The sequence below is a fragment of the Oreochromis aureus genome, linkage group 15, assembly GCF_013358895.1.
Source record: "Oreochromis aureus strain Israel breed Guangdong linkage group 15, ZZ_aureus, whole genome shotgun sequence".
Taxonomy (NCBI): domain Eukaryota; kingdom Metazoa; phylum Chordata; class Actinopteri; order Cichliformes; family Cichlidae; genus Oreochromis; species Oreochromis aureus.
Window position 1 is genome coordinate 34,056,146 of NC_052956.1, and position 26,733 is coordinate 34,082,878.

The following is a 26,733-nucleotide window of genomic DNA, read 5'->3' on the forward strand; positions in this document are numbered from 1 at the left end:
GCTGCAGTAAAACATATGATCGTGTGTGTGCTCAATCATATTTAAAATAAGTCAATGTTGACTCTTTTTTTCATTACTTCGCAATCACAGATGAAGTTAAACTTATTGTCTCGATTCATGTGAGTGTTGCACCATGAAAACAGAGCCCAGCCACACCAAAGGTTCGCACCAGCATGAGAGCACAATAACATCAAACACTGCAGGAGCGCCTGACTTATTACTGGAGCTGCTCAACGGCTGAAAGCAGCAGTCTGTGGTTTCAGTTTGATAGCAGAGAGCGAGCGGTCCTGCACGGTCTAACCTGTGTCTCATTAATCTCCTGATCCATCTCTGTAAACAGATTTAAATCTCTAAAAGTGATTAAATGGTTAATTTTCTGTTCATTTGCTGACCTAGAGTGATGGTTTGTTTCCGAGTTCCTGCAGAAATAAATAAACTGACACGTGGACCGGGGTCCAACAACTACAACAACCAATGTTTCCTCTTGGTTCCATCAGGAGGAGGATGGAGCTGATGAATGGAAAGCTAATCTAACATCTTTATGTGCAGATTTAAAATAATTTATCTGAAATTAAATGAAAGCAGAACGGACGAGAAGCAGCGCAGCAAGCAGATCGTCCATTAATCTCCAATTTATTTTACGATGAGTCATTTAGTGTGAAAAAAGAAGCTCAAACTTGAATTACTTTGCTTGCCAAAAAAATGCAGAACTTCAGCTGACTCTGAATGCAGCATATAGAACAGGAAGTTTGTAACAGATGAAGTTTATTCAAAGTTGTTTGGAAACATCCGCAAATTTGATGTTATATACAGTCCTGTGCAAAAGGCTTGAGCTCATTTCTTTTTATTTTGCAAGGAAAATGGGAAATAGGTGAAACATCTGCAAACATGCATGGAAACACAGAAGACAAAAACAGTTTGTACAATTCTAACAAGCTTAAAAAAGTCAATATTTGCTGTGACCACCCCACCTTTATTCACCACCTTTATTATTTATACACACACACTCTTCACCCTGCTGAGCATCCGGGCCCTCACTGCCAGACTGAGGAACAGTTTCTTCCCCCAAGCTGTCAGACTCCTGAACACTCAGTGACTGGACTGACCCACACACACCTTCATACACATCACTACCAAGCACTTATCTGCAGTATCACACACACACACACACACACACACACACACACACACACGCACACCCCTACAGCCACCAAGTTACTTTTGCACAATACTCAACATTTTGCACATTTCCATTGCACTGTGTTGTGTCTGTAAAGTCCTGTTCTGTCTAGTGTTGCACTGTCTTGTCGTGTTTATTTTTGCAATTTTTTGCACATTGCACTTTTACGTAGTCCTGTGTTTGTCTGTTATGTGTCATGTGTAGCACCAGGGTCTCGGAGGAATGCTGTCTCATTTCACTCTGTACTGTACCACTGTACATGGTTGAAATGACAATAAAAGCCACTTGACTTGACTTATTCTTCAACACAATCTGAACTCTCTCAGGCAAACTTTCTTTATTCTGGAATATTTCTCCAGACTTCTCAAAGTTCTTCTTTGGATGTTGGCTTTCTTTCGTTGTGTTTTCTGATTCCATAGAGTTGACATCTTTGACATATCACTGCCTTTTCTTCCTGTTTCCCTTTCTTAAGAACGGTTTCTGACATCCACCCTCCCACTGAGACCACGTCTGATGGTCAGTAGATGGACATGACTTCTTCTTTAGTCCCCCATTTGTCCTGTTTCTGCTCACTGTGCCAAGTTTCTGACTTTGGGTCTTTGGAATTCACTTTGTAATGGCAAAAATGTTACTTTCTTTGGATTTTTTTGTAGATTCAACTAAAGAAACTGGAACAACTTATGTGTTATTGTGGCAGTCTTCTTTTCCAAGGCGTCTGTTATATTTAAACAACACAGGTTCATCCGCTGAGTTAGGTGCCTTTTTATCACTTTTAAAAATGACCAGACAGTCTGGCTGCTTGGAAGCAAAATATTTTGGGGGGAAAAAAAGAGTGGTGGCTCAAGACTTTTGCACATTAATGTATAAGAAAGGAAAATTAAAATATTTAAATAAAGAGGAAAGAATTTGTAGCACCAGAGGTCTTTTAATAAACAGTCATTTGCAAAGTAATTTCAGGCATTCACTCTGAAGCACATCAAAACGTCTGTGTTCCCCTCTCACTGTGCTCCGTGCTCAGATACCTTTAGAGCCGGCTATTTAGTCTGACGCTGACAAACCTGTGTGCTGGTTGTTTGTAACGTGCGTGAGTGTGGTTCAATCTTTACTGCCATTTGGAAAACTCAAATAAATCTCTGCATTTGACGGTGAAAAATATGCATTCGGATTCAGTGAATACCTCCGGTCAACAAATCTGCTGTAATTATAGTAATCTGGATCCCTGGGTATTCTCCAGTCGAGTGTCAGTTGTCAGACAAAACGGACTGCGTCTCATCTCGTTTTTGTTTTGGCCCCGTTTTGATGCCACAAACCAAGCAAGTTCATCAGCAGCAGCGAGGACGCCAGCAGGGTGGAGATGGAGCACGTTATTATCACATAATGACAGTCCCAGCTCTGAAAACGCACGCCGCCGTCTCTCCAGGAATAGACGCTCAGCCAAGCAAAAGCAACGAGCGGTCAATGGAAAACCAACAACGGCAAGATGTTTTTTCATTCGTTTTTTTTTTTTACAAAATGGCTTTTATTCTGTCTTCATCATGTACAAACTTTGTCAAATAATAATAAAGTCTGACAACTGCAGCTGCTTTGCTCGTGTTTGGGTCAAACCAAATCCAGCCATATATATGTATGTATATATAGCAGAGCTTTTAAGTATTTAGAGTTCAAACATTAAATGTAGGCACTGGAATAGCTTAAAAGGACAAATGTTTTATGACTACAGCATTGTTCAAAGGCATCCTCAGCCACTAGCAGGCGGAGCTCTTGCATTTCAGATAATAAGCATGAATCCACATAAAAGGTTGTGTATAGGGAGGAGCAAGAAAACACAAGTCAAGCCGTCACAGAGTCGGAGGTTGCAGTGGCAGCATGGGTAGCTGTGCTGAACTGCAGACCACAGGAATGGGCTATTTTTGGAAAGATCTCCTCCTCTCGGAGAAGGAAGCAGGCAGCTCGCCTCATCACTGAGCGTCCAGGATGTCTGGTGTGGCACTCGGGCTCTGTGATGACCAGGAAGAGGGAGTGACCTGATTATAGAGGACGTCCTGAGAGCCAAAAAGCGGCTCTCTGAGATGGAGCATGTACACGAGGAACAGATTGAGAGCCACCATGGCGAGGAGCGGGAAGACGCTCAGACCGGAGCCGAAGCCTCGCCAGGAGATGCACGTGTTCAGGGCGACCCAGTAAACAAGCCTGAGGAGCACGAAAAGAAAACATCAAACAGGAAATCAGACGCTCACAGCTTCTCCACCAGCGTTACCTCCAATCTGCTAGGCTCCGTCTGCCAGACATGTTTAATAACTCCATATTTTTAAATAAAGTTTCCCAAAATACATATACGCCTTTCAATGCACTGCAATAAATGTTGCTACAATCAATTTGTAGGGTCATAAATTGACCTTTTTTGGGAGTGGGTGCAATAACACAAAGAGCTCTCAGCAGTTTATAGCAACTTTCAAAACCACAGTTTTACTGGGGGGTTTTTGTACTCTCGTTTTTTACTGGCCACAGCAGACAGCTGCTCAGCTTTAAAAACCAACTGAGTAATACCCGTCCAGCATAAAACAGCAGTGCAGACGCAGTCAGCAACGAGCTGTTTAAATGAGCAGGTTAAGAGACAGATGCTGCATTTCACTCAGATCTTAGAGACCAAATAAGAAGAGAGAAAACTTCAAGAGGTCACAAATGAGGCCTAACTAATATCTAATAAGAGGGCTGATAAATCAGAGGCTCAAACCAACTTAACTTTGTAAAACTGGCAAACTTTGAGGCTCGCAGTCTGAGCTCTGCGCTGCTCTGTGACGCAGAGCCAGAGCTTCTCTTTGGGTTTGTTAATGACAGTGGTTGTGTTCATTTTTAGCCCTGTCAGTGGCGTGGCTCTACGAACGGCAGTGTCAGCCTGTCAGTGCATCGCTTTGGACTAAAATAACTATCTCGCCGCCATCGCCGTCATTTATGTTGCTCCTCGGCTTTTGGAGAAAGCGTGTGTGGCTGTCACACTTCTGCGTGAACTACTGATCACTGAAACATCTTTCAATAACCTTTCCTTAAAGTGCTGGCTCAAAATGGGTTTCCTTTTTATTTTTGCAACTGTAACAAAAAGTAATTAACCTTTTGACAACTAGTCTTGGTCACCTCTACCCCTGTCTAGTTTCAACATAGGGTTGGCATTTTACACTCTTCCTAATCAGTGTACTAACTCTGGACTTTTCTCAATTCTGGTCTGTGAAGCAGAAAAAAGTGGCACTAATTAGCATGTTTGCACACTGATGACAACACTGGGCTCACAGGAACGCCTGGCTGCCAGCATGGCTATAAACTCTTAGGTTGTTGCAGGTGTAATATTCACTAAAGCCTGTCTTTATCGACTTTTCTGCCAAATAAAAGAAATAAGATATTAAATTTTAGTCTACATATATGGGTTTTCATTTACATCATATTTGCCAAATCCACTATTTATTACTTAAAAATGTGTTACTAGTGATGTAGAGGTCTCAAAAACTCAAATATGATACACGTGGCGTTACAGGGTTAACTCTCCGTGTGGACATCATGGTCTAATCTTCAAATGTCAGAGTTCTTTCCTGGGAACAAAGTGATCTGTCTGTAACAGTGTGGAGTTATTCTAGACCTGACTTTTAGGCGGATTTATTGGTCCTTATTTGTGTAGCACTCCGGCTACACAGATAGAAGGATTATGGAAATTCAGCTGACGCAGAGGCTGCTGAGACGTTTATGTAAAGTCCTCCAACAAGCCAGCAGCTAGCAGGCCCATCCACAGTGGGTAATTCAAATGGCTAGAATGGGAAAGAGAGTGACCACAGAAGAGGAAGAAAGAAAAAACTAATCGTACATCCGGTAAGGTCGGACCAACCCCACTGGCTCACAGGAGCTTTCCACCTTTCTCGCTTTTGAGCCTCACCTTCCAAAGATGAACATTATGACCAGGATAGGCACCAACTTCAGCTGGTCTTGAGGCAGTAGCGCAGCCATAACAACAAGGTTCAGGACGTAGAGGAGTAACTGCTCCAGGGAGGTGGTGACGAAAAGCTGCTGAACCGCACCTCTTCTGGGAAACGACTCCTGCAGATCGAAGGAGCCGCTGCAGAACTGGCAGGCTGCACCCATGAGCATCGCTGCAAGGGATAAAGGAGCAATAAGTCAGTTAGCATCTTGAATCTGGGCCATCTTTCCGCAAACAGCGCGCTCGTCCTGACAGCACACTTTGTTTTTGCAATTCCATCATTTGAATGTGAAGCAAACGCCAGCAGACTGGCCCACATGCAAATACTCCTCACAGCCACCAGCCTGACCTTTTTTTTTTTTTACCACCTGCCCTCTTATTCCGAGTCACTCTCATTTGGGAAGTGATTAAAATGTTCTCGAACAATTAGGCCACAGCCTGGGAGATGAGGGACACAGCCAGCCTCTTATTGTAGTTTCCATTTAAAGCTATGTGAAGGAGAAGGAAATTATGCTTCTCCCCAGAGGCCTGGGAGACGTCTGCTGCTACTGACGCTGAAAGCGCATGAAATTAAAGAGGACAGGAGACACTGAAGCATTCCAAGACAAAGCAGCCAGACAAACCAAATCCTCTCTTAATCATTATCTTTCATTCAAGGCTCTCACATGGCTGTTTTTGAATTTCAGCGTGCAGGTGTGTGTGTGTTTGTGAGACACATACCGAGCAGGATGGGGACAGCAGCCACCACACAGCAGCACAAGGTGAAAACGATGCGGCTGGTTACGTCAGGGAAGTCAGGGGGTTTGATGGGCACGTAGAAATAGAGTGCATAGAGGATCCCGGACGCACACAGAAGCGAGGCCAGCACCGAGAAGAAAGCGGGGACTCGGCTGCTCTGACAGCATGTGCACTGGCAACAGCGGCATCGTCCCCGATCCGAAGCCTCCCGCGCAGCCACGCAAGTCTCTCCACGGGCCTCGGAACTCCACACAGCCAGCTCCACGCTCTCCGGCGGCGGCCCTATCAGAGGCCGACCCTCGTCCACAGTGCAGTCCAGATTGGCGGATTCTGGACTCCATCTCGGTGCGTCTGTGCCGTTGGGAATGTCTCCCTGAGAGGCCGGGGTTGGAGGGCCGACGCAGTTTTCCGTGGCGGCGTCCAAATTGCGCGCCGCGATGATAGGACTGGAAAGAGTTTGATCCAGCTCCCCCTCCTCCCCACGACGCGCTCGAGGCTCTTCTGGGAGGCTGACGCCAGACTGCTGGTGGCAAGGAGCAGAGCCTGTTCGAATCAGAGCACATTTTAAAAAAAAAACATCAAACGCAATCAGCTGCAGACTTACTCCAATCAATCATTCACTTTCTTACTTTTAAAATACAAAGCAGAGTCGAAAGTCTCATATAAACTGTTCTTACAAGATTACTCTGATGATGGTTAGGCCTGCCCACTAATTGTCCAGCAAACACTGATCAGTGAAAAGAATCTAGTGTCACAAAGTTTGGATTAGTGGGGGGAAAAAAGCACTTAGTGGCAGCTCTAGTTTACGTGGTTGAACTGCGGTGCTCACGCACTAATTACATTTACTATAAGGCTGGATATCTGCAGGCTGCTGGCCTGCTCATAAATGACTGTTCATAGTTTAGTATTCGAAGCATGTAAACAGTAGGTAATATTGGCCTAATACACAGTGTGGCTTTGTGTACACATCTGTAAAATCTATATTTGAAAGGTTTGTTATTATGTTTTATTTATTTCTCTAGTCGTTTCAACGCTACTGAAAATATGTGCGGAAAAAAGGATATATCAAAATATTTAAATAACCCAATAAAGAGTCTAATAATTGCTTTGAACTATAATTAATCTTTGGTTGAGCTGTAATAATGATATATGCATATATGCAGGCCATTTTATTAGGTCAATCACATAGCAGCAGCTCAGTGCATTTAGGCGTGAATACATGATCAAAACCACCTGCTGAGGTTCAAACTGAGCACTAGAATGAAGAAAAAAGGTGATTTAAGTGACTTTGCATGAGGCAGGATCGTCGGTGTCAGACAGGCTGATCTGAATATTTCAGAAACTGCTCATCTGCTGGGATTTTCTTGCACAACACAATAGTTTGACGAAGGGAAGCAATCCAGTGAGCAGCAGCACTCTGGATGGAAATGTCTTGTTGATGTCAGAGGTTCAGAGCACTCCGAGCTGATAGATAATCAGTTCACTGCACTCAATGGGCCTCCAGAGTCACCAGATCTCAATCCAATAGAGCATGTGGTGGAACGGGAGATTCATGTCATGGATGTGCAGCCAACAAATCTCAATCAAACTTCAGCACCTTGTTAAATTAACGCCCTAAAAGAAACAGAAGACAAAAAGGGGGCCCAACCTGGTACTAGCAAGGTGTCCCTAATGAACTGGCCTGTCTGACACCGGAGCCAAAGAGATCTGAATGTCCAGATCCAGGAAGGGGGAGAAGGAGAGCCTGGGTGGGTCGATGTAAGTGTATTTGCATTACTGTCAAATAATGTAATGAAAATGACCAAAACAACCAATGAAAAGAATGAAATTGTCTGTATACTAAAAGTGTGACATAGTTTAACCAAAGGGTTGTGTTTTAATACACAGAAAATAGTCCTGTACGGATACTTCTTTAAAAATCTATCTATTTAAAGCGTAGACGGTCGCACCAACTCGCTGTTGGTTTTGGTCTTTAAATAGGATTTGTTTATAATAAGTAAAGTCGTACATCCCGAGTTGTATCCCAACTGCCACAAAAACCACGTGTCATCTTTCTTTCACCTCTAATTAAGCATCTGACGGGTGTGATATGCAGAAGAGAGCCCAAAAACCAACATAAGCCCTCAGACACAAATTAAAGCTCTAGAAAAAGGGTTTGGACCAAAACGTAAAAACATCCAGACCGCCGCTGCTGCAAGGACACAAAGCAGCACCCATTAAACACCAGAAGCTACCGAGGAGGATTACAAACATCCCGACACTTCACATTACAGATGGGAGTCACCCACCAGCAGCGCTTTAACTGTTTCCCTCACAGCTTGGACTTGGTTCTCTCACACAAATATTAAATCTAATTACAAGAATGTTTGTTTTGTTTACAAAAAAAAGCTGTTTTTCCTAAAGCACAACTCAAGTTTTTATGATATTTTACCCAGAATTAAAAGCTGATTTTTCCAAAATCGGACTAAAGTTAAGGATTTTAAAAAAAATTTCTCTTCTGGAAAATGATTTAACTTGTTTTTTCTTAATGTTTTTGTGATATAATTGCACTTAACTTATTCCATTCAACACAAACAATGCTTTTTTTCCTCTGCAGGCTCTGTCCTAACTCTATTTGGATCCAGCCTGGACTCAATCCGACTTTAGCTTTTGCTAATTTGCTCTGGCCTCCCTTCAAATCCTACAGCTCCGACCAGGAGACAGTAAAAAGCAGCGGCAATAACTCACTCCTTGGCTGATCCGTCGCTGGTGGCGGTTCCAGCGAGCGCTGGGAGCCGGAGACAGAGTGGGAGGACGAGTGCAGCTCCTCCACCGACGACTCAGGGCTGTCTGACACCGGAGCCAAAGAGATCTGAGTGTCCAGATCCAGGAAGGGGGAGAAGGAGAGCCTGGCCGGGTCGATGTCCTGGAGCTGGTTGATGATATCGCTGATGGATTCCTTCATGCTGTCGAGCTCCTTCGCATTCTGCCGGTTAGTGGCCTGAAGCCCCGAGGTGCTCATAGTCACAGAGCCTGAGAGGAGCAGGAAGAGGTCCAGGTGGAAATCAGGCCAAGATCAGTTTAAAACATCAGACTGCGGAAAGAGACAAGAGTGAGGGAGAAAATCACCTTAATTCCCCCAAGTGTCAGAAAAGCTTGATTAATACACACGTCTGAAAAAATATCCCCGAGAAAACACAGTGATTCATCTTTATTTTCCCTTAAATATCGTCAGTAATCCGCTTTCTTTCAAGCCTCTGCTGTCACATGTGGACTTTATGATTCTTTGCCCTTTTCTTCTACCTGTAAGGCCCAATTTATATTCAGCTTCAGGAATCTGTTTGTCTTGACCAGAATAGCTCTGACCTCAGGGGAAAGGTCAGCGCTGAGGGAGACGGTTACACTCAAAAACTTCACAGGGACTTTATGTGGACTGAGAAAACTTGCTTTTTTGGGGGGAGGATAGAGGAAATTATGGGTTTATGCACATGGTTATACAATAATCATCACTGACAGGATGTCAAAGTTTATCTTCCCCTGTTTCTGTTGGGAACACTTTCTCATCAGGTTTGAATCCCTGTCAGTAGAGAAACTCAGGAAATCAGCACACAAATGCGTCACACTCTCGTGCACACCGAAGCGCGTCACAATAATCGCAGACTCCAGCTTTATGATCTGCAGCGGCAAGTCCAAAAGGCGGCTGGCGTGCACTGCACTGTTGCCCTGCATCCTTTAAACGTATCACACATGAGACTGTATGAATCTGCAGGTTTCAACACTTTGCGGGGAGCTTATTATTAATTGAAAGCCTTCTTTTGGTAAGTATCTCGCAGCAGGATGACTCAAACATCTATGTAGTAAAATGGAAAGCACTGCAGAGGTATAATAAATATGCTTTGACGGTTTTCGCCTAAAGGAGCAAATCGATATTTTGGGAGATAAGAAGCCCGAAACCATGAAGTTACAGCAAACAGCTGACCTGCCGAGCAAAACTGAAACAGAGACAAACGTTAAATGTGTTTTTATTCACATACTGATTAAACAAATGAGACATAATGTGTTTATTAACAAGATTTAAAGGCACTGGAAGTATTCACAAAACGTCCCCCCTGTTTCTAATCTTTCTTGAGGAAAGTGCTCCGACTGCTCAGTGTCTCACCATCAGGAATCTGAAAGTTATATTTTGAAATTTTGATGTCACTACACGTCCCGTCAGTACTGATAATCAGTTCTCGGCATCTTGTAAAAAAGTATTTCCTGTCCTGGCAGCTTTGACCAAAGTTTTAGGAGCTACAAATTTTAAAAACACATATTTCAAATCCAAAGAACACAGGATTATAACACTGATGGAATTTCAATTCAGAAACTCATGGATTCATGGAAAATCTTGTGTTACACTGCTACTGTGAGGTCAGACTTTAGCTTTCTTCTAAGAGAACTCTGGAGGATAAAACAGGGCAAAGTTTCACCTGTTCCTATCTCATGATGTGAAACTGAACCAGAGATGTGCAAGTTAGTTAAAAAGGTCTAAAAAAAGCACAGAAGCAGCTTACTGGAACGTCTCCTTTATGGCTCTTCATGGACTACTTCAACTCCACTATTGATATCACAAATAATCCTAATCAGTTATTGTAACACTGTACCTTCTCCTGTATTACAACTACACAACAAACACAGTAAATACAATCTATAAATACATATTCACTTATGACTGTTTTTCTACACATGCATACACACGGACGAATGTTTCCAGCACTTATGAACTCTAAAGCACATAAAATGCACTTACTGGACAAAAGCGTCTGCCAGGTGTGCGTAAAATTACATCAGTCACGCGCCTTTGTCTTCAAAGGCTTCATTAACATCTGCAGATTGAATCTGGAGCATTTTTCTCTGGGTTTTCTTGGCCCACATCCAACTGTGGCGTAGAGCGGGCGCGCACGGCGACGTTTCTCCAAACAAGCGAGGACCTTACCATGTATAGAGATCAATTAGGAGCCACGGGGCTTGAAGGTCTGGGAGAATAAATGTCGGTGGCGGTTATCGGAGCTGGCCTGGATGTGGCGCGTAGGGGGCGGGGAGGGGTATGTGGCTTTAAAACCCGCTGAAAAATAATTTTCCCCTCAGTGTTGAGCCACTCTCTGAAAACAAAAACTTTATACGATGCCTCCTCCACGAAGCTTCTCGGGCTTAGTTTAGCGGCTGCAGGAAACACCTCATTTATTGATAGATAAATAAATCAAATGAAGGCAAAACGCACGCGTGAAAGCTGCGCGTAAAGGACGGGTCATTCACAAATCACGAATCTTGTATTTTGTGGCATCCAGAAGCAATTACAGCGATTCATTTCATTTCACAGACAAACCTGCCTCACTTTGGCAAAACGAAATGCCCAAATGTGCAGATCAGCGGAACAAGAAGAGTTACTCTTATAAATGAACTTACTTTAGTCGGAGGTTGCGGAGTATTTGGGTGAGTTTACTCTCCTCGCAGTTTAAAAAAAACCCTCCGTCCTCGTCTGCCTTTCTTCCCTCCCCCTCCGTTTGGTTTTTGTCTTCCAGGATCCCGAACTTCTGAATCAAATTTCAGGACGGACAAAATACTAGGCTTTTTCCTCCGCCCACACAAGTTTTTTTTTTTCCCTTCCTGGGTACCATGTCAAACACCATATGGAGCAAATAAAGGCAGAGGAGCGGCAGCAGCAAGAGGAGGAGGAGGCGGCACTTACTTTCAGTTTACCTTCAAATTCAACATGAACAATCACATCCATCACGAACACGAGTGCATCTAAACAGGGCAGTAAATATTTACACTGAAACCAAACCTCGGCGCGCCTCTGATATTCATACACAGGATGAGTGCGTGAACTCCGAGTATATTAATGCTCACTCAGACAGCATCAGCTACTACAGACAACCCGTTTATAGAAAGCATGCTCGCTAACTAAATATGTAAAGTCGTTTCACTCAATAATAAGTGATAAACTTTTCAAAATAAGGTTATAGTGACGTCGTTGTGTTTTTTTCTGATATTGTGGGGCTTTTCATTATCAGTCACTCCAACTTCCAACAGTCCACTGATAACTCCTCGGTGGCCTCGGGCGCGACGAACAGACGCCAAACATTTTCGGATTGTGTGAAACTTTACTACGCATGCCCCCTTTTCTCTAAACATCTGATTTCTGGAATTTCTCACCAAATAGATAAATAAAAGCGTTTAACATCTTTGCCCACAAACAATACATAAAAGCCAATGGTGAATGAAGCCTGGGATGCTTACTGTGCTCTCAGTGAATATCAGATTACCAATGGTAAAAAAGGAGTGATCTAGGAAAGGTGTGCGCATGCGTTACCACCAATTTCTATTCCAGGAATCTTTTCCACTTGCCCTTGTGACACTTCCATTTCCTCCTTAACAGGAAGTGATGAGCAGGGTTTGAGCATTGAGTTATTGTGGACAGAAACAAGTTTAAAGCCCTGCTGCAGCGGTGGAGACGTTCAAAGGGTTACAGATACCTGCAGAGGTAGTGCAGAGAGCAGCTGAGATTTTTGAAAATCTATTTATTTCACACCTGAGAAACAAAGCAGACCTTTTGAAAATCCTATTACAGGATGTTTCCTTAGAGGAAATTCTCACATCGCTGCTTTTCGCTATGTTGAGGAGCGTTTCCTGGAAACACACGACTTTCACCCTTGAAAAATAGGTAGACCTGAACTGGGAAGGATTGGAATTCAATTTCAATTCAATCACCCCAACTTTATTAATGTTTCTTTTTGTCTGACTCTCTTTTAGTTCAGCCTCCCTGAGCCCATGTGTTCTCCAAATATGTTGCTTTCTCCTCTTCCTCACAGTCATCTGCATGCTCAATGTAAAATGTCAACAACTGAAGATAAGGAGATCATATAAAATAACATAAATATAAATATGAAAATCAAATGACACCTAGGCATGAATGCTTTATTTTCCCCAGTTATTATCAGGGATATTTTATTGCATAAGAAAACATTTTAAAATATACAGATAACAGCTGTAGATTTGCAATATAATCAATAAATTAAAAAAAAAAAAAAATCATGACTATAAACAACATATTTTGGATTCTGAGCTGTAAATATATATATGTATATGTACACAGATATGAGTTTATTGCTTGTGTAATGAGTCCCGGAGAAGGACATCTGTTGAGCAGCAGCATGTCTAAAACACCGCTCTGCTGTCATTTCAAGCCAACGGGAGGACGGAGGAGGGCACGCAGGTCCACCACAAACCAACAGTCTGCAGGTTACCTAGGTCCGACTGGCTTCTGCCTTTTCGCCAAAGCAAACACGGGCTGTGAAAGTCACATTAAGCAGTCAAAGTGGGGGGTTTGTCAGTCCTCTGACAGCAGCCTGTGGAAGTGATCCTTCCTCTTCTTCAGCACCTCCCGAAAATCCTCCTGAAAAAACACCAGCGGGAGATATTCAGATATTCAGAGTCAATCATGAAACCGGGGGAGGAAAGACATCAGGCAGATGCTTCTGCAGATAACCAGCTGTTTCACTCACAACTCACTGACCAGGGAATCAACAACAACCCTAAAAGAAAAGGAAAATCCATTTTCTCTATGACAATCTGAGTCTGTAGCACTTAGCCTGCTCGGCATGCCCAGAATACCTTTTCACTATCTGTCCTCAACAAACCACAAGCACGGTGACGCTGAGCAGCTACACAACAAGGTTATCAACTCAGCGAGCCAGCCCGGGCCTCCCCGCTCCAGCCATCAGCATGTTCACATAAAACAGGAAGCGAGCGCAGCGTGCGACTCATCCCAAACATGGACAGGTTTATGCAGTAAAGTTTTCAAACAAGGGGCCAAATAATAACGCTGACAATAAAAAACTAAACCCAGTGTTCATCCGCCCACAATTACAAGATGTGTCTCACCAAATTCATGCGTCCAGTCCGTGAGGCACAAATGAACGTGAAGCATAAATGAGACTTGTACTAGGGCTAAGTAGAAATGTGCTGTAAGAGTACCACGCCAGTTACCGTGCATTCTTACAGCCTCAACTATTAAGATAAATCTGTCATTGTATTAAATGGTGAAGATTTTCTAGTTTATCGCATGTGAGAACTCTTTGTTGTACATGATAGATTAATAGTTCATGACAATTATTAACTGCAGCTACATAACAGACATCAGAAAAAACACACTAGCATGTTTTAATCTCAAGAGATTAAAGACAGACAAATGCTTGCATCTTATCACAGGCACCATCACACGGACACGATTAAACATTTGTTTAACAAAACTGATGCAAATGAGCTCTGAGTCGATTAAGTGTCCACCTGCCACACATCTAAACGTCTGTATAGATCGCAGGAAGCAGGCTCACGGACGAGAGGCCTGCACTAAAGCTGACGATCAAAGCTACTTATCTGAATTTTATATTCATTTTAAAATCTTCTTTGTTAACTGTAACTCACGCAACAACGTGAGTGGCCACTTGGCAGCAGCAGAAACAACACTAGCATACATTTCGACTTGATGCGGACCTTAAAGCTCAATCTTTTAATTTGGTTGGTGTTTGTGTCCAGCTGACTACTGTAACTCACACTTTTACTCTCCAAGATCTGCTCTCGTTCTCTCATAATCTCTAAAGTAAACGTGAGGCACTGATAAATGCCATCTGTATGGGTTTGATGTCCGGTGCAGAGCAGCACCTGCAGAGCAGCGGGGTTTTTCTCTGAAAACAGCCGCCTGCTGGGACCAAAAACAATGATGCTGGTGCAGTGAGAGTGGAAGCGGTGAAGGAGGAAGCACATGTTGTTGCCTCTGAATCCGTTTTAAACAAGCGCACAGTAAACACAGAAGATGTAAGCAGACTTACAGCTGCAGACAGTTTCTCCATGTAGGGGATGAGCTTCTGCAGCTCTCTGTCATCAGACTCCCCAGACCAGCTCTTGATGGGAATCGTGTTCAACAACTACAAAAAACAAACAAACATGTTATTAAAAGTCAGTAACAACAACAAAGTGCTGACAGAGCAAAAGAAATTTATTAATAAAGGATGTGTGCGAATAGTCAACCAGATGAATAATCGTCACTAATGTCAGTCGATGCCAGACGTAGTCATTTAGTGTAATTATTAACATTTTAATTGATGCCCAGTTACCATAAATTGTTGTGTCATAAATGTTATGCAGCCATCTGCCACCAGATGGAACTAACGTCCCAATATCTAAGCCTGGTCTCATTCTTTATACTGTTACTGTTAGCTCAAAGAATGAGATAGTGGATACAATCGGTGCAATGAGCTTTCTCCGAAGGGTGGACGGGTCTCTGTTAGCACAGGGTGAGAAGTTCAGTCATTCAAGTGGGGCTCAGAGAAAACCAAAGAACACAGCCTTTAAACTTACATTATATGGATATGTGTGGGGTGCATTATCCAGAACCACCGTCTTCTTCAGATCCCTCCCGAGGATGCTGAGATCTTTGATGTAGTGGCCAAGAACACAGGCACAGTCGTCCTGATACAGCCGGTGTCTACCAGAGAAATCACAAGTGAAACTCACATCTACTGTCCTCGCTGTATGGCACGGGCAGAATATTACAGGGAACATTTGAAGCAGGCCATGTCGAATTTCTGAGCACGCAACACAGCAGCAGTGTGAACCCGCACGTCTCTGCACTCAAGCATCGAGTTTACAAAACACAAGTGGAAGCAGCTCATACCGAAACAGCTTTCTCTGCGGGTCCAGGATGTCCAGGATCTTCTCGGCATATTCCTTCTTCGCACACGTGTAAACGAACAGCTGGAACAGAGGACGCACAGCAGTTGGAACAATTCCACACTTTTAACTGCTCCACGTTAAAGCAGTGAGAGAAAAATAATTTGTTTAACGTGTGAATGAGGCTCAAAATAACCAAACTATTTCCTAATCTACACACTGACACACACCTCGTAGATTTTTGCCATGGCCTGCAGAAACTCCTTCACATGTGGTCGTAGCACCATGTATACCTGTTGAGAACGGGGGAAGAATAAGTGGTCAAATCAGTAACCTCAGGTCTGCTCTGCTGACTGAAGCTCATCTTTTAACTCTGTTCCATATCAAGACATCTGACAACCTTCCAGGTACCTTTTATGACGAGCTTTGACACCTTGGTATATACACACCAATAAAAACGGTTTGACCACCTCTAGAATGGTTTGTCTGCATCAACAGAGGCCACCCTCACAAACTGCTGATGCACACTCAGTCATTTTGTTCTATAAGCCTGAGAAATGACAGAAACCACTCAGTTCATAAAAGAGCTTTGAGGGTTACACGTAGTAGGCTTTAAGGGGTAAAGAGTTAAGTGCAGTTGTAGAGTCAGCTCCTGGACTCACAGCGTCCCAGATACCAAAATTTGTAGTTTCAGTAAAGATCCAACTGCCTGGTCTAGTCAGATGATTAAGGTTAGGATCATAACTTTTGGCAAATAACTCAAACCACCAAACATTTCAACTAACTGCGCAGCGTTGTGAAATGTGTTGTCTCAGACACTCTTGGCTCCTACGTTATCTGCGCCCCAGTGTGTGCTTATTAAAACCCATTTCACCCTCACCTTTAAACCTATGCCAGTGTTATGTCAGTGTAATGACAGCTGTGTAGCCTGCCTTGGAATGACATATCATTATTTATAACTAGACTGCCTTCACTGACCCTCCGCAGCATATCATCTTCAGATCCCAGCTAGATAACAAGCTTACAGCCAATTTCTAAGTCTGCTCAACCCCGTGAATCCTTTTTTCCACAAAGATGCCTTGATGCTGCACTTGATTACAACACTTTGGAGAATCATTACTTCTGTGGGAACAGAAAGAATTCAGACCATTTTAGCCCTCGATGGAAGCTCCCCAGTTGCTCACAAAACAGAAGAGAGGTCAAAGAAATCAAATGCATATTTCAAAATTCATAAAAATGTGTACATCTTTTCAGTTTTCCAAAGTGGGTTTTAACACTTCATCAACTGCAGTTTTTAATTTTTAGAGTGAATGAAAAATGGTTTCACAGATGCTCGCATGCAACACTTTCTACTAGTTTCCTAATTCATGCATCTTGTACGTAAATGAGCTACCAAGGAAGTATGAAATAGAGAAGTGCACAATTTCCAAATACAGAAACCCAACGGCATCAAGTTATTAAAAACAAAATCCAATAGGTTATGTGACTTTCAACTGAAGTATACATTTCCTTTTGTTTTTAACGACGTTAGGAAAGATAACATAATGTAGAGCTCCCCTGAAAATATTGGCTGTTTGACGATCTACTGGTACCAGCATTTATAAAAGCCGATTAAAGAGTAAAGATACAAGAAATTATCCATGACTTGTGACAATGCAGTTAAAAAAAAAAAATCTTTTTTTTTTAATTATTGCCACATCATCTTAATAAGGACTCCAATAAGCAGGGATAACAAATGTTAGGGAAGTCTGCTTCTGTTTCATGCCTCTGAAAGAAAAATAAACCTGCTGATATATCAGTAGCACCATCACCTGCACTGTAATATAATGCACCAACATGTGAGGCACATGTTAAGTTTTCACACAGGGAATGAAAATGAAAGATCTTGTTTGTTGTTAAATAAGTTGCTGTGGTAAACATCTGGTCTGCAGAAGAGACTACCACAGAGGGTTGTGAAGAGTGGCTTTCAGTGAGTGGTCACCTTGTACTGATGGTCCTGGAAAGCTGCATGGAAGGTGTACTCTGCGTCTTCGATCACATTCAGAGAGCTGAACATCAGGGTCTCCTCCTGGAAATAAACACGACCACATGCCTCAGATTACTCAATATTTTAAATATATAACTGACCGCTTTCACAAGGGAGCAAGGTGAAAGTGTCCAGTTTATGATTTTAACCATGTTAAAGCCACAGAAAGTTAATCTTTAACAGTAAAATGTAGACCATACTCTATTCTTGCTAAACACAACATCCAAAAGGAATTGCAGATACTTAATAATCAACTTGAAAATGTATTTTCTGAAGAAACTGCTGTGTGAATGGTGATAGCTGAATGTTTTGAGCTGAAATGAAATAATTGCTGAATTTAAGTTAAAAATGTTGAATGAGATGAAAAATACAGAATTTTTAACCTGAATACAAAAGTGCAGAACTGCTAAAAGCTGATGTTCACACAGAGGAAGTTGGAAAATAGCTGAACATGTTTTAAATGTAAATTAGAAAAACCTGAGTAATGAGAAAAGAAAATTTAGAGTCCGAAAACATCTGAATGAATATTAAAAATTCATACTCTTTTATTCACCACATCACTGAAATGTGGGAGAATCCACTACAGAAAAATCAATGCTGTAAGTTTTAATGATCCAGTCAGAAAAGATGATTCTACAGTCATCAACTGACTCCAAAAGCCCAGATCTGAACCACCTGTCTGCTGAAAACAAATGCACCAATCAAACAGAAGCCTGAATTTCATGTGCCAATCAGAATGCTTGATCTAGTTGTCCAGGACTAACTACTGACATACTATTACTCTGTGGCAAAACCCTGTCAAATCTGCCTCGGTGCACCTGTTGAACAACTGCTTCTAAATCCAAGACCCTAACTCCCATCAAAATCATTTTCAAACGGTGACGATCCTGAGGACCTGTTCCACACAACAGTGTGTTCTTCATGTTCCTGCTGTCAAGACTTTGGCCGCAGGAGCAATTTAAAAAGTGGGGTCTTTCCTGCTGTTGAGACAAACTCATGACTGAAAATATAATGTATTTCTATGGGTTGGTTAGAGGGTTATCCCTCCACTTGGATCCACACAGTTCAAAAGGTTTATATCTTTGAGCTTTGAAAGACATGCTCTGTTGGAAAGACAACAACGATGGCTATGTGAGGGTAAAATGGCTGTAGAGCAAACACTGCGCACACAGCAGCAGTTGAAACACACACACGCTTACCAACATTCACACTAATAAAGAATAACATTGTTGTTTATGTTTATTTTGTGTCTTCACCCTGAGTCCATCCTCTGCCAAGCTGCACCTGTGATTCTGCGGCTGCTTGCTGATGAGCTGACCGATAAGTAAATCTCATCTTGCATCTTATCCTCTGCATCCTTACCCTATCACCTCTGCGTTCCACAGGGCGCCAGCCTGCCCTGTTGAAACACAATTTTTTTTCAGTGTTTCAACTGAAAAAATAGAATACCTTTGATTCTTTGTGATGGGATTAAATAAGCTTATGCTTCTTCCTGCTCCTTTTGAACATGAAAGTTATTTGTAGTTGTGGTTGCTCGTTTTCCTTTTGTTTTGCTTCGTTTATTTGTCTCTTTTAATTCTATGTTGTTGTACTCTTTCAACATGTTCAAAATAAAGATTCAATCAATCAATCAATCAATCATCTTGCTGAGAGGCAAAACCCATAAACAGGGGGCTTTGCTCTGTTAAACTTTACTGCTTTACGGACGTTGACCTGACAGCAACCAAAACCCTTTTGGAAAGTTTTGAGAGAATTTCACGTTTCTCAGCAATTCACCAACCAAGCTGACACATTTCACCATGTCAGCTAACCCATCCTTCAGCTCAGATGAGCTTGAAATAGTTGAAGGGAGCATTTTAGGAAACCACTACAAGGTAGAGGCTTTCCTTAGAGAAGGGGGCTTCGGTATTGTAGCCAAATGTCGTGATACCAAAACCAACCGAACTGTGGCTATTAAAGTCAACAAGAACCGCCCTGATATTCTGCAACAGGCAAAACAGGAAATTTTCATCCTGGAGCAGCTGAGAAGGTTGGATCCAGATGCCGCCAACATTGTTAAATGGAAAGGCTTTTTCCACAACGGAGAGCAGGTTTGCTTAAACTTTGAACTCCTCGATCAAAGCCTGTGGGACTACATACAGGACCGGAATAACCTGGGTCTCCCCATAAGACCAATTCTACACTGACTACTATTTCATAGAAGAAAACTACAACGGACAGCGCTGGACATTTAAGACTGACCAACAATTTCAGTACGAGACAGGATATGAGTCCCTGGAGACGCGATACATAAAACTTAAGCGTCTTGATACATAAAACTTAAGCGTCTTCGACAGAAGGAAGAAACCTTCGACAGAAGAGGAGTTTTTCCTTCCCACTGTCGCTAAATGCTTGCTCATAGGGAATCGTCTGATTGTTGGGGTGGCCAAAACTCTAGGGGAACTAGGAATTCTTGTGAAAGAAAAAAACCCCAAAAACCTACCAATATTCAAAGCGGAGCAGCGGACACCTTACCATCACATCAGTCCTTCAATCAGACCTAAAACACCATGTTAACAGAAATAAATTCGATACAAATTGGAAATAAATTGTTGTTTTTGATTGTTCATAAATATATAGTGCTACCCTTCAGCCTTCTAGTAGACATACCTGTGTTATAAGTGTGAAAGTTGACCTCTGACCTTGAAGTCAAGGTCACTGAGATTTAAGCTTCACAGAGATTTTCAGTAGATGCAAACATGATATTGATTTGAAAATTCTACACAATCACAAACTTGGGTGTCCACAGCGCCTTGCCATATACCAAAGATTAAGAGATGGGGGTCTTTTTAGGTTTTTTATAACGATTACAACACACAAATAACAAAAATGCCAACGCTATTGTCATTTTTGACAATGCTATTTTGATGTTGTCTAATGTAGTACAAAAACACAAAACAAACCCAAAAACTAATAATAAATATATACACACACACATACATACATACATACATACACATATATAAGAAGAGGAATCTAACGGTGGTTGAATGGTTTTTCTAAGTTGAACGGTGTTGAAGGGGATAGACAGCAAAAAACGTACGGAATAGATAATAAAAATAGTATAATAATAAAGATTTGAATAACAATACAATGCTTACCAGCATTCACACTAATAAGCAAAATAAGCAAACTATTCCTGACCATGAAACTATAATTAACACAGAAAAAAAATGAGTAAATATTGCTTGTGATTTTTCTTTAAGATGGCCCCAGTTCGTGTTCCACAGTCGACATCCATGAGTCCGAGCTGCTGTTAATGTGTGCTGCGAGCAGGAGGCCACGGAGGATAAAACTCACCAGATCGACCACCAGCGTTCCCTCTGGGGTGCTTCTGGTCTTCGGGGGAATATCTAGAAGAGCAGGTCTGGAATGCTGGGACTGCGACGGCATGTTCTTGATAAACCTAAAGCTGCAGATGAAAATGATGCTCAGCAACAGAAACTTTCAAACAAAACTTTGTGTTGTTTCTCAAATAGCTAAGTTACCAAACCCATATCCACTGCCGGAGGTTTCTTCCTGTTAAAAGGGAGTTTTTCCTTCCCACTGTCGCCAAAGTGCTTGCTCATAGGGGGTCATATGATTGTTGGGTTTTTCTCTGTATCTATTATTGTATGATCTACTGTACAATATAAAGCGCCTGGAGGTGACCGTTGTTGTGATTTGGCGCTATATAAATAAAACTGAATTGAACTGCCGACATGATGTTACTGAAGGACTAGAAAAATATATTTTTGGATTTTGTAAACTAATTTTGAATACTTCCTTTACAATAATGTATGAGATGAAGTTACATCATGGTCTTCTCCTGTGACTGTATGCAGAAAAACAACTTACGGATCAAAGATGTCATCGTCCTCGTCTCCACCCAGAAGGTCAATGGAGCCACAACCGAATACACCGTGTTCTGGGCTCATCAGTACACTGGTCCCAGTTCCTGCGTATTTCAAATCTGAATAGAAAACACACACACACACACACACACACACACACACACACACACACACACACACACACACACACACACTGTAAGTACCAAGTCTGACTTTATGACATCACATAAGACTTATATAGTTGACTCCCGACCAAATAGTTTCAGCAGGTCAGCTTGTTCAAGGTGGAGTTTATCCCATGGATCACAAAGCTGCATTCAGTGGTATGGTGATGTTTCTCAACCAGAGACTTTTGTTACATGTAAACAAGTTTCAAATGGACGACTGGTACCCACTTTCTTTGCTGGGTGTGAGGAATCGCACGATGGGTGAGTAGATGTTTCTAGCTGTTGTCGCGTTACGCGGAGTCACCGGGTCGATCTCTGACAGTATGCGCTCGTGGTGCATGATGGGACGGACTGGAGTCTTGAAGGTCAAATCTAGACAGTAAAATGAGAGTCATTCAGAAAACACAACAGAAAACGATGAGCATTTCAAGGTCATCCCGGGAACTAACAGGTAGTGTAATTGTGCTTTAAAGCAGAATCAGCCGATGGCACTAAAATACCTGATTCTTGGTCATTCACAGCGATAGCCCTCTTTCTTGCCCGGCCACGAGGCAACGGTCGCCTCACCATGGTGGGAACTTCATCCTCCGAGTCTTTATTCACGGTCTCTTCATCCTACACAATAAAAACAAGAAGAAGAAAAAACTGATCAGTGAAGCAACACCTTCATTATTACCCCTAAAGGGCCATTTAAAACTTGGAAACAGTGTAATTAAATACATTTATTGCTGCAAAAAAAATAATATTGCATTACTTCAGGATGTCTCAATCCCAAGTTTATAAAAAAAAAATTTCTGTTACAGAAGGCCCAACAGCAGCTGCACTTCCTCTGTGTCCTGAGGAAGAATGACCTGGACCAGAAGCTGCTCCTGACCTTCTACCACTCCTCAATGGAGAGCAAGCTTTCCTACTGCCTGGGTGTTTGGTACGCAGGGGTCACGACTGAGAACAGGAAGGCCTGCTGACCTCTGGTCGGCACTTCAGGTCAATCAGGTCCTACACCTCACAAACACCATCCCCCCCACCAATCTGTGCCACGGTCTAAGTAATCCCCATCACTCAGGCCACTCACATACGGACTCTATACTCAGACCAACTCCTTTGCACTGCTTCCAAGCAGGGCTTGGCCATATCATAGCGTTCACGGTAATACCGGTATAATATTGGGCAACGATAAGAAAATTAAATATCGCGATAGAATATGGGTAAAACTCGCATGCGCAGTGCCTTTGTTTTCATATGCACATGCCGGAAAAGGCATGGCGGCGACGGAGAATAAGAAGGGCAAAAGCGGATCGTTGAATAAAACAGATGAACCAAAATTGGTTTGTAAAAATGCGGCAACTTCAGTGGTGTGGAACTGGTTTAGCTTTCGTCCGTCAGATACACAACAAAGCACTATTTTTGGTAGAGCACGCTAGCGGGCCGTCGTTATTAACGGCCGTCGGCTGTTTTTGTTTTTAGACCCTTCTGTTACACACTTTGACCAGAAACCTACATCCACTACGTAAAGAATGTGAGTTGAGAGACATTTGTCAAGAAGTAAAGTTGTTCTTCAAATACAACTCCAAGTATTGCTGGATCTCCAACCTTTTTAGATGTTTGCTCTTCTCCGTGCACCTTTGAAGGTAGGCAGAGTTGAGCCCTACTCTGTTTCCACTAAAAGGAAATCCTGTATTTTGGTAACCACACAGTTTCACAGCTATTTACAGTACAATTGTAATATGGTTAGAAAGCTTTCTTCAAGCAGCAGTTTGCCCCATATTTCAACCTGAGTATCAAGTTGATTTAACCAACAACCAAAGTCACCACATATGTTGCCCTGAATGGGATTCTGTTCTGTATGGCCTCTATCCACACTAGTCTAATGGGTCTAAACAGAAAGACATGTCCTGGTGACCTACTTTACTGGGACCCTCTCTCACATGCAACTGGGATCTTTAATCCTTGTTGGCATCAATCCTCTTGGAATCCAGTGTTGTGATGTGATTAACGCTGCCTAGTATGCATGCTTCTTCTTTGAGATGTTCTCAAGTTTCTCTTATGGGTGAAAAGACCCTCAATTTTAAAAGGAAAGGAATAAACTTGAAACCAAACTTAACTCACAGTTTCATTTTAGTAATTTAAAGCAACACACAACAATGCGACTCGGTGTAGAGGTTAAAAGAAAAGAATACAAAAAAATAATACTAATGATAGTTTGATTGGGTGACTGATTTACTTAAAGACAGCAGCTACTAAGAATGAATTGGATCTGTATGGACAACATTGTTTTGCTTTGTTCTTTTCGACACCCAGTGAATAATCTATAGTTTAAATCTACAATGCAAACAGTGGTTAGTCACAGTCATGTCTGTCAATCCAACACTTAAAATCTAAACTTAAAGTCATAAAGCTTAATTAGTAGCTCGAAGTTTTAACAGTAGCTTGTGTTTACAACCTCGATAGTTTATTTTCACGTCTAAATTGGAAACTATATCTCTACCAACCCTCCTTGCTGTATTTAACGTACCAATTAAAATCAACCAAAAAAAACTTACTTAAATAGGTCCAGACAGATCCAGATAAAACTAGAGAACGGTGGCAAAAGCCACCTACCATCGAGAAGGCGCTAATGTTAGCAACTCTGTTAGCTGTTTTGTTATGAGAACGCTAGTAGCTAGCTAACTAGCCTAGCATCCTAACAAAGGGACAATATTCAACATCCAGCTGTGTATGCTACCATAATGTTTACCTGTTCCACCAACATTAATAACAGCACTATCACCTGAGAGAAATAACCCGGCAAACAATAAGTTACCTTGGTTTGAAGCGGACTTTCAATCTCCGACCCGGACAGGCGCGATCGACTCCTTTTCCCGTTAGACCGTCGACGGGAGCGCCTCGGTGTCTCCGAACAAGCAGCAACGGTTTTGTGAGACCTAAGTCTCATTTTTTTTCTTTACGTGGGGGTTTGTTAACATCTAAAAGTAACACTTGCCACTGTAACGAAGATAATCGCTCTCAATCCGACGCTTCGCTGTTAAAGCACCAAACAGAAGCCAGAAGTAGCTCCGCCCCCACTCACTGAATCAGCGCATCCGTTTGAATCTACCGGGCTCCGATAGGTTTAGCACCGCGGAGACGCTTTTTGGGCGGTGCTTCGTAAAAAGCCAGCGTCAACGTGATACGCCCGTCACGTTGCAAAGAACCTCTGGGTGAGCACGATTATGAAAGAGCAAAGGGGCAATTTCTGCAACAGCATACCTTACTTTTTAAACAGTTGCATAATTCAATATACACGGTGAACTTAAAATGAAGCATTTAAGGTGTAGAATTCAAACTTTAATTCAATTTTATTTACATAAATGACAACAACAGTGGCCTCAAGATGCTTTAGGGCAAAGACCCTACAATTATTAAAAGAAAACGCCAACAACCATACCCCATGTTTCTAAGACTCTTAGGGCCCAGTAGGAAATTAAAGGCCATAATGATACAGCCAATGGGAAGCATGCGTAATGTGAATATAAATGGTCCTAGCACAGAACCCTGTGGAACTCCATGATGAAACTTAGTGTTAGGCAGACTCCCCATTCACACAAAGCGGAGTCTGTTACATACATATGATTCCAACCCCTGCAGCACATTAAGTTTAAGTCCTATTGCAAGATTCTCCGCCACCTATTCTATGCCACATCAACATCTCCTCCTTCACTACATCCATTAATCTTCTCTATGTTCTTCCTCTTTTCCTCCTTGCTGTGCCATCTTCAACATCCATTGTCCAGTATATCCACTATCCCTCCTCTGGACATATCCAAACCATCTCAGCCTCTCTAACTTTATTTCCTAACTGCTTGTTCAATCTGTCTTCCTGATCTACTCATTTCTAACTGTGTCCAATCTGATCACTCCACATGAAAATCTGAACATCTCCATCTCTGCTGTCTGTGCTTTTTGTCAGTGCCATCATCTCCAAACCTTGTACCTCCCCTTTCACTCTTACTGCTCTTCTGTCACAAATCACCCCTTACACCCGTCTCCACCCACTCCACCCTGCCTGCACTCTCTTCTTCATTTCCTATGTGCTTGAGTCTGTTACTTTTGATAAGTAACTGCAATGATTATTTTAAATTTGGATGCAAATCTTGTGCGTCCATGCATGTCACATCATTCTGACTTTCCTCCCTTGGGATGCTTGGCCAGGCTTTTCCTGCAGCTGCCTTCAGTTGCTGCTTGTTTGCGGGATGTTTCTCCTCACACCCTCAGACCAGCTGACTTCAGGGGACAAAGCATTTGCCTATCAGTACCGCAAGGCATCATCCTATCAGTTTGGCTGCATCCAATGCAGTTTAAGCATACACTGTAAGAAATAGCACACAAGAAATAGCACATGGTAAAGTCATTCCATCTCCAGCATCTCTGGGAGATGATATTTGAATCCTTTTTACATACCTATCCATCATTCTTGCAGAAAAACCTCTTAGCTTTTTTTAAAGATCCACTGAATTTGTGTACAGAGGAGAAAAAGCTTTTCAAATCCTTGTGGATCTGACCGTCAGCATGGCACTTTAAAATACTCCCACAACCACCTTTGTTAATACAAATCTTGTTGCTTATCAAGATATTTCAAATAATAAAAAATATAAAATTTAAGGGAAAAAATAAAAAACTTTTTTTATGCTAAATTGTTTTCACTAATGTAGAAATAATTTCCAAAGACTATACTGTGAACAGATGGTAGGCTCATAACCATTAGTATTTGTTTATTTTAGGTTGCAAGTTTCCACAAGGTGTGTAAAGTGAGAAGCTTGAGTAAATGGATTTTAACAGCTCGATACAGTCAAGGTCAAAGAGACAAGTGCAGCAGCAGCATAAATGTACAAAGACAACTCAGAATGAGGCAGTCATTATTACTGATCTACTCATTTTAAGCAGTATCTTAAGATTTCAAGTAATAACCCTGGAGTTGCTTTTACAGTCTTTATATTCTGTTAGATAGTTTGCAACCGTTTCTTGAGTAAAATTAATCTAAAAAATAAAGGAAAACCTTTTAACCTTTTCTAATTAGAGGATAACATCATCAGTTAAACATCTGGGACAGCAGAGGGGGTTGT

General features: G+C 42.0%; 2 protein-coding genes across 4 annotated transcripts; both read right to left on the bottom strand.

Annotated features, from left to right (window-relative positions):
* Nucleotides 1-812: 812 nt before the first annotated feature.
* Nucleotides 813-11,417, bottom strand: LOC116318219. Of its 3 annotated transcripts, none has more exons than XM_031737166.2 (5): nucleotides 11,304-11,417; nucleotides 8,607-8,952; nucleotides 5,862-6,422; nucleotides 5,100-5,313; nucleotides 813-3,370 (listed from the first exon to the last, which is right to left on the bottom strand). In XM_031737166.2, the coding sequence occupies exons 2-5, from the start codon at nucleotides 8,878-8,880 to the stop codon at nucleotides 3,139-3,141; spliced, it is 1,281 nt and encodes a 426-aa protein (XP_031593026.2). In that variant the 5' UTR covers nucleotides 8,881-8,952; nucleotides 11,304-11,417; the 3' UTR covers nucleotides 813-3,138. The 3 variants fall into 3 exon arrangements, with proteins under 3 accessions (XP_031593026.2, XP_039454528.1, XP_039454529.1); XM_039598594.1 differs by having other exon boundaries at nucleotides 8,607-8,891; nucleotides 11,304-11,408; XM_039598595.1 differs by lacking the exon at nucleotides 11,304-11,417 and adding an exon at nucleotides 10,648-10,861 and having other exon boundaries at nucleotides 8,607-8,891.
* A 1,394-nt stretch (nucleotides 11,418-12,811) lies between these two features.
* On the bottom strand, nucleotides 12,812-24,725 carry ctdspl3 (CTD (carboxy-terminal domain, RNA polymerase II, polypeptide A) small phosphatase like 3). The gene is made up of 11 exons (XM_031737253.2): nucleotides 24,435-24,725; nucleotides 22,135-22,249; nucleotides 21,863-22,006; nucleotides 21,472-21,586; nucleotides 20,935-21,046; nucleotides 17,551-17,637; nucleotides 15,800-15,862; nucleotides 15,574-15,653; nucleotides 15,258-15,384; nucleotides 14,729-14,824; nucleotides 12,812-13,293 (listed from the first exon to the last, which is right to left on the bottom strand). Exons 1-11 carry the CDS (start codon nucleotides 24,564-24,566, stop codon nucleotides 13,228-13,230), a joined length of 1,137 nt encoding a protein of 378 aa, XP_031593113.1. The 5' UTR covers nucleotides 24,567-24,725; the 3' UTR covers nucleotides 12,812-13,227.
* Nucleotides 24,726-26,733: the final 2,008 nt, after the last annotated feature.

Bases quoted from the DNA above. Each gene is read 5' to 3' on its own strand.
- LOC116318219 (XM_031737166.2), bottom strand. From the start codon at position 8,880: ATGAGCACCTCGGGGCTTCAGGCCACTAACCGGCAGAATGCGAAGGAG. The intron at 5,314-5,861 runs GTATGTGTCTCA...TATCCCTTGCAG, and splicing joins TGCTGTCCCCATCCTGCTCG to CGATGCTCATGGGTGCAGCC. The intron at 3,371-5,099 runs GTGAGGCTCAAA...CGTGCTCCTCAG, and splicing joins ATAATGTTCATCTTTGGAAG to GCTTGTTTACTGGGTCGCCC.
- ctdspl3 (XM_031737253.2), bottom strand. From the start codon at position 24,566: ATGAGACTTAGGTCTCACAAAACCGTTGCTGCTTGTTCGGAGACACCG. The intron at 21,047-21,471 runs GTAAGTTGTTTT...TTTCATCTGCAG, and splicing joins GACGATGACATCTTTGATCC to CTTTAGGTTTATCAAGAACA. The intron at 15,654-15,799 runs GTGTGTGTCAGT...CCTCTGTTCCAG, and splicing joins CCATGGCAAAAATCTACGAG to CTGTTCGTTTACACGTGTGC.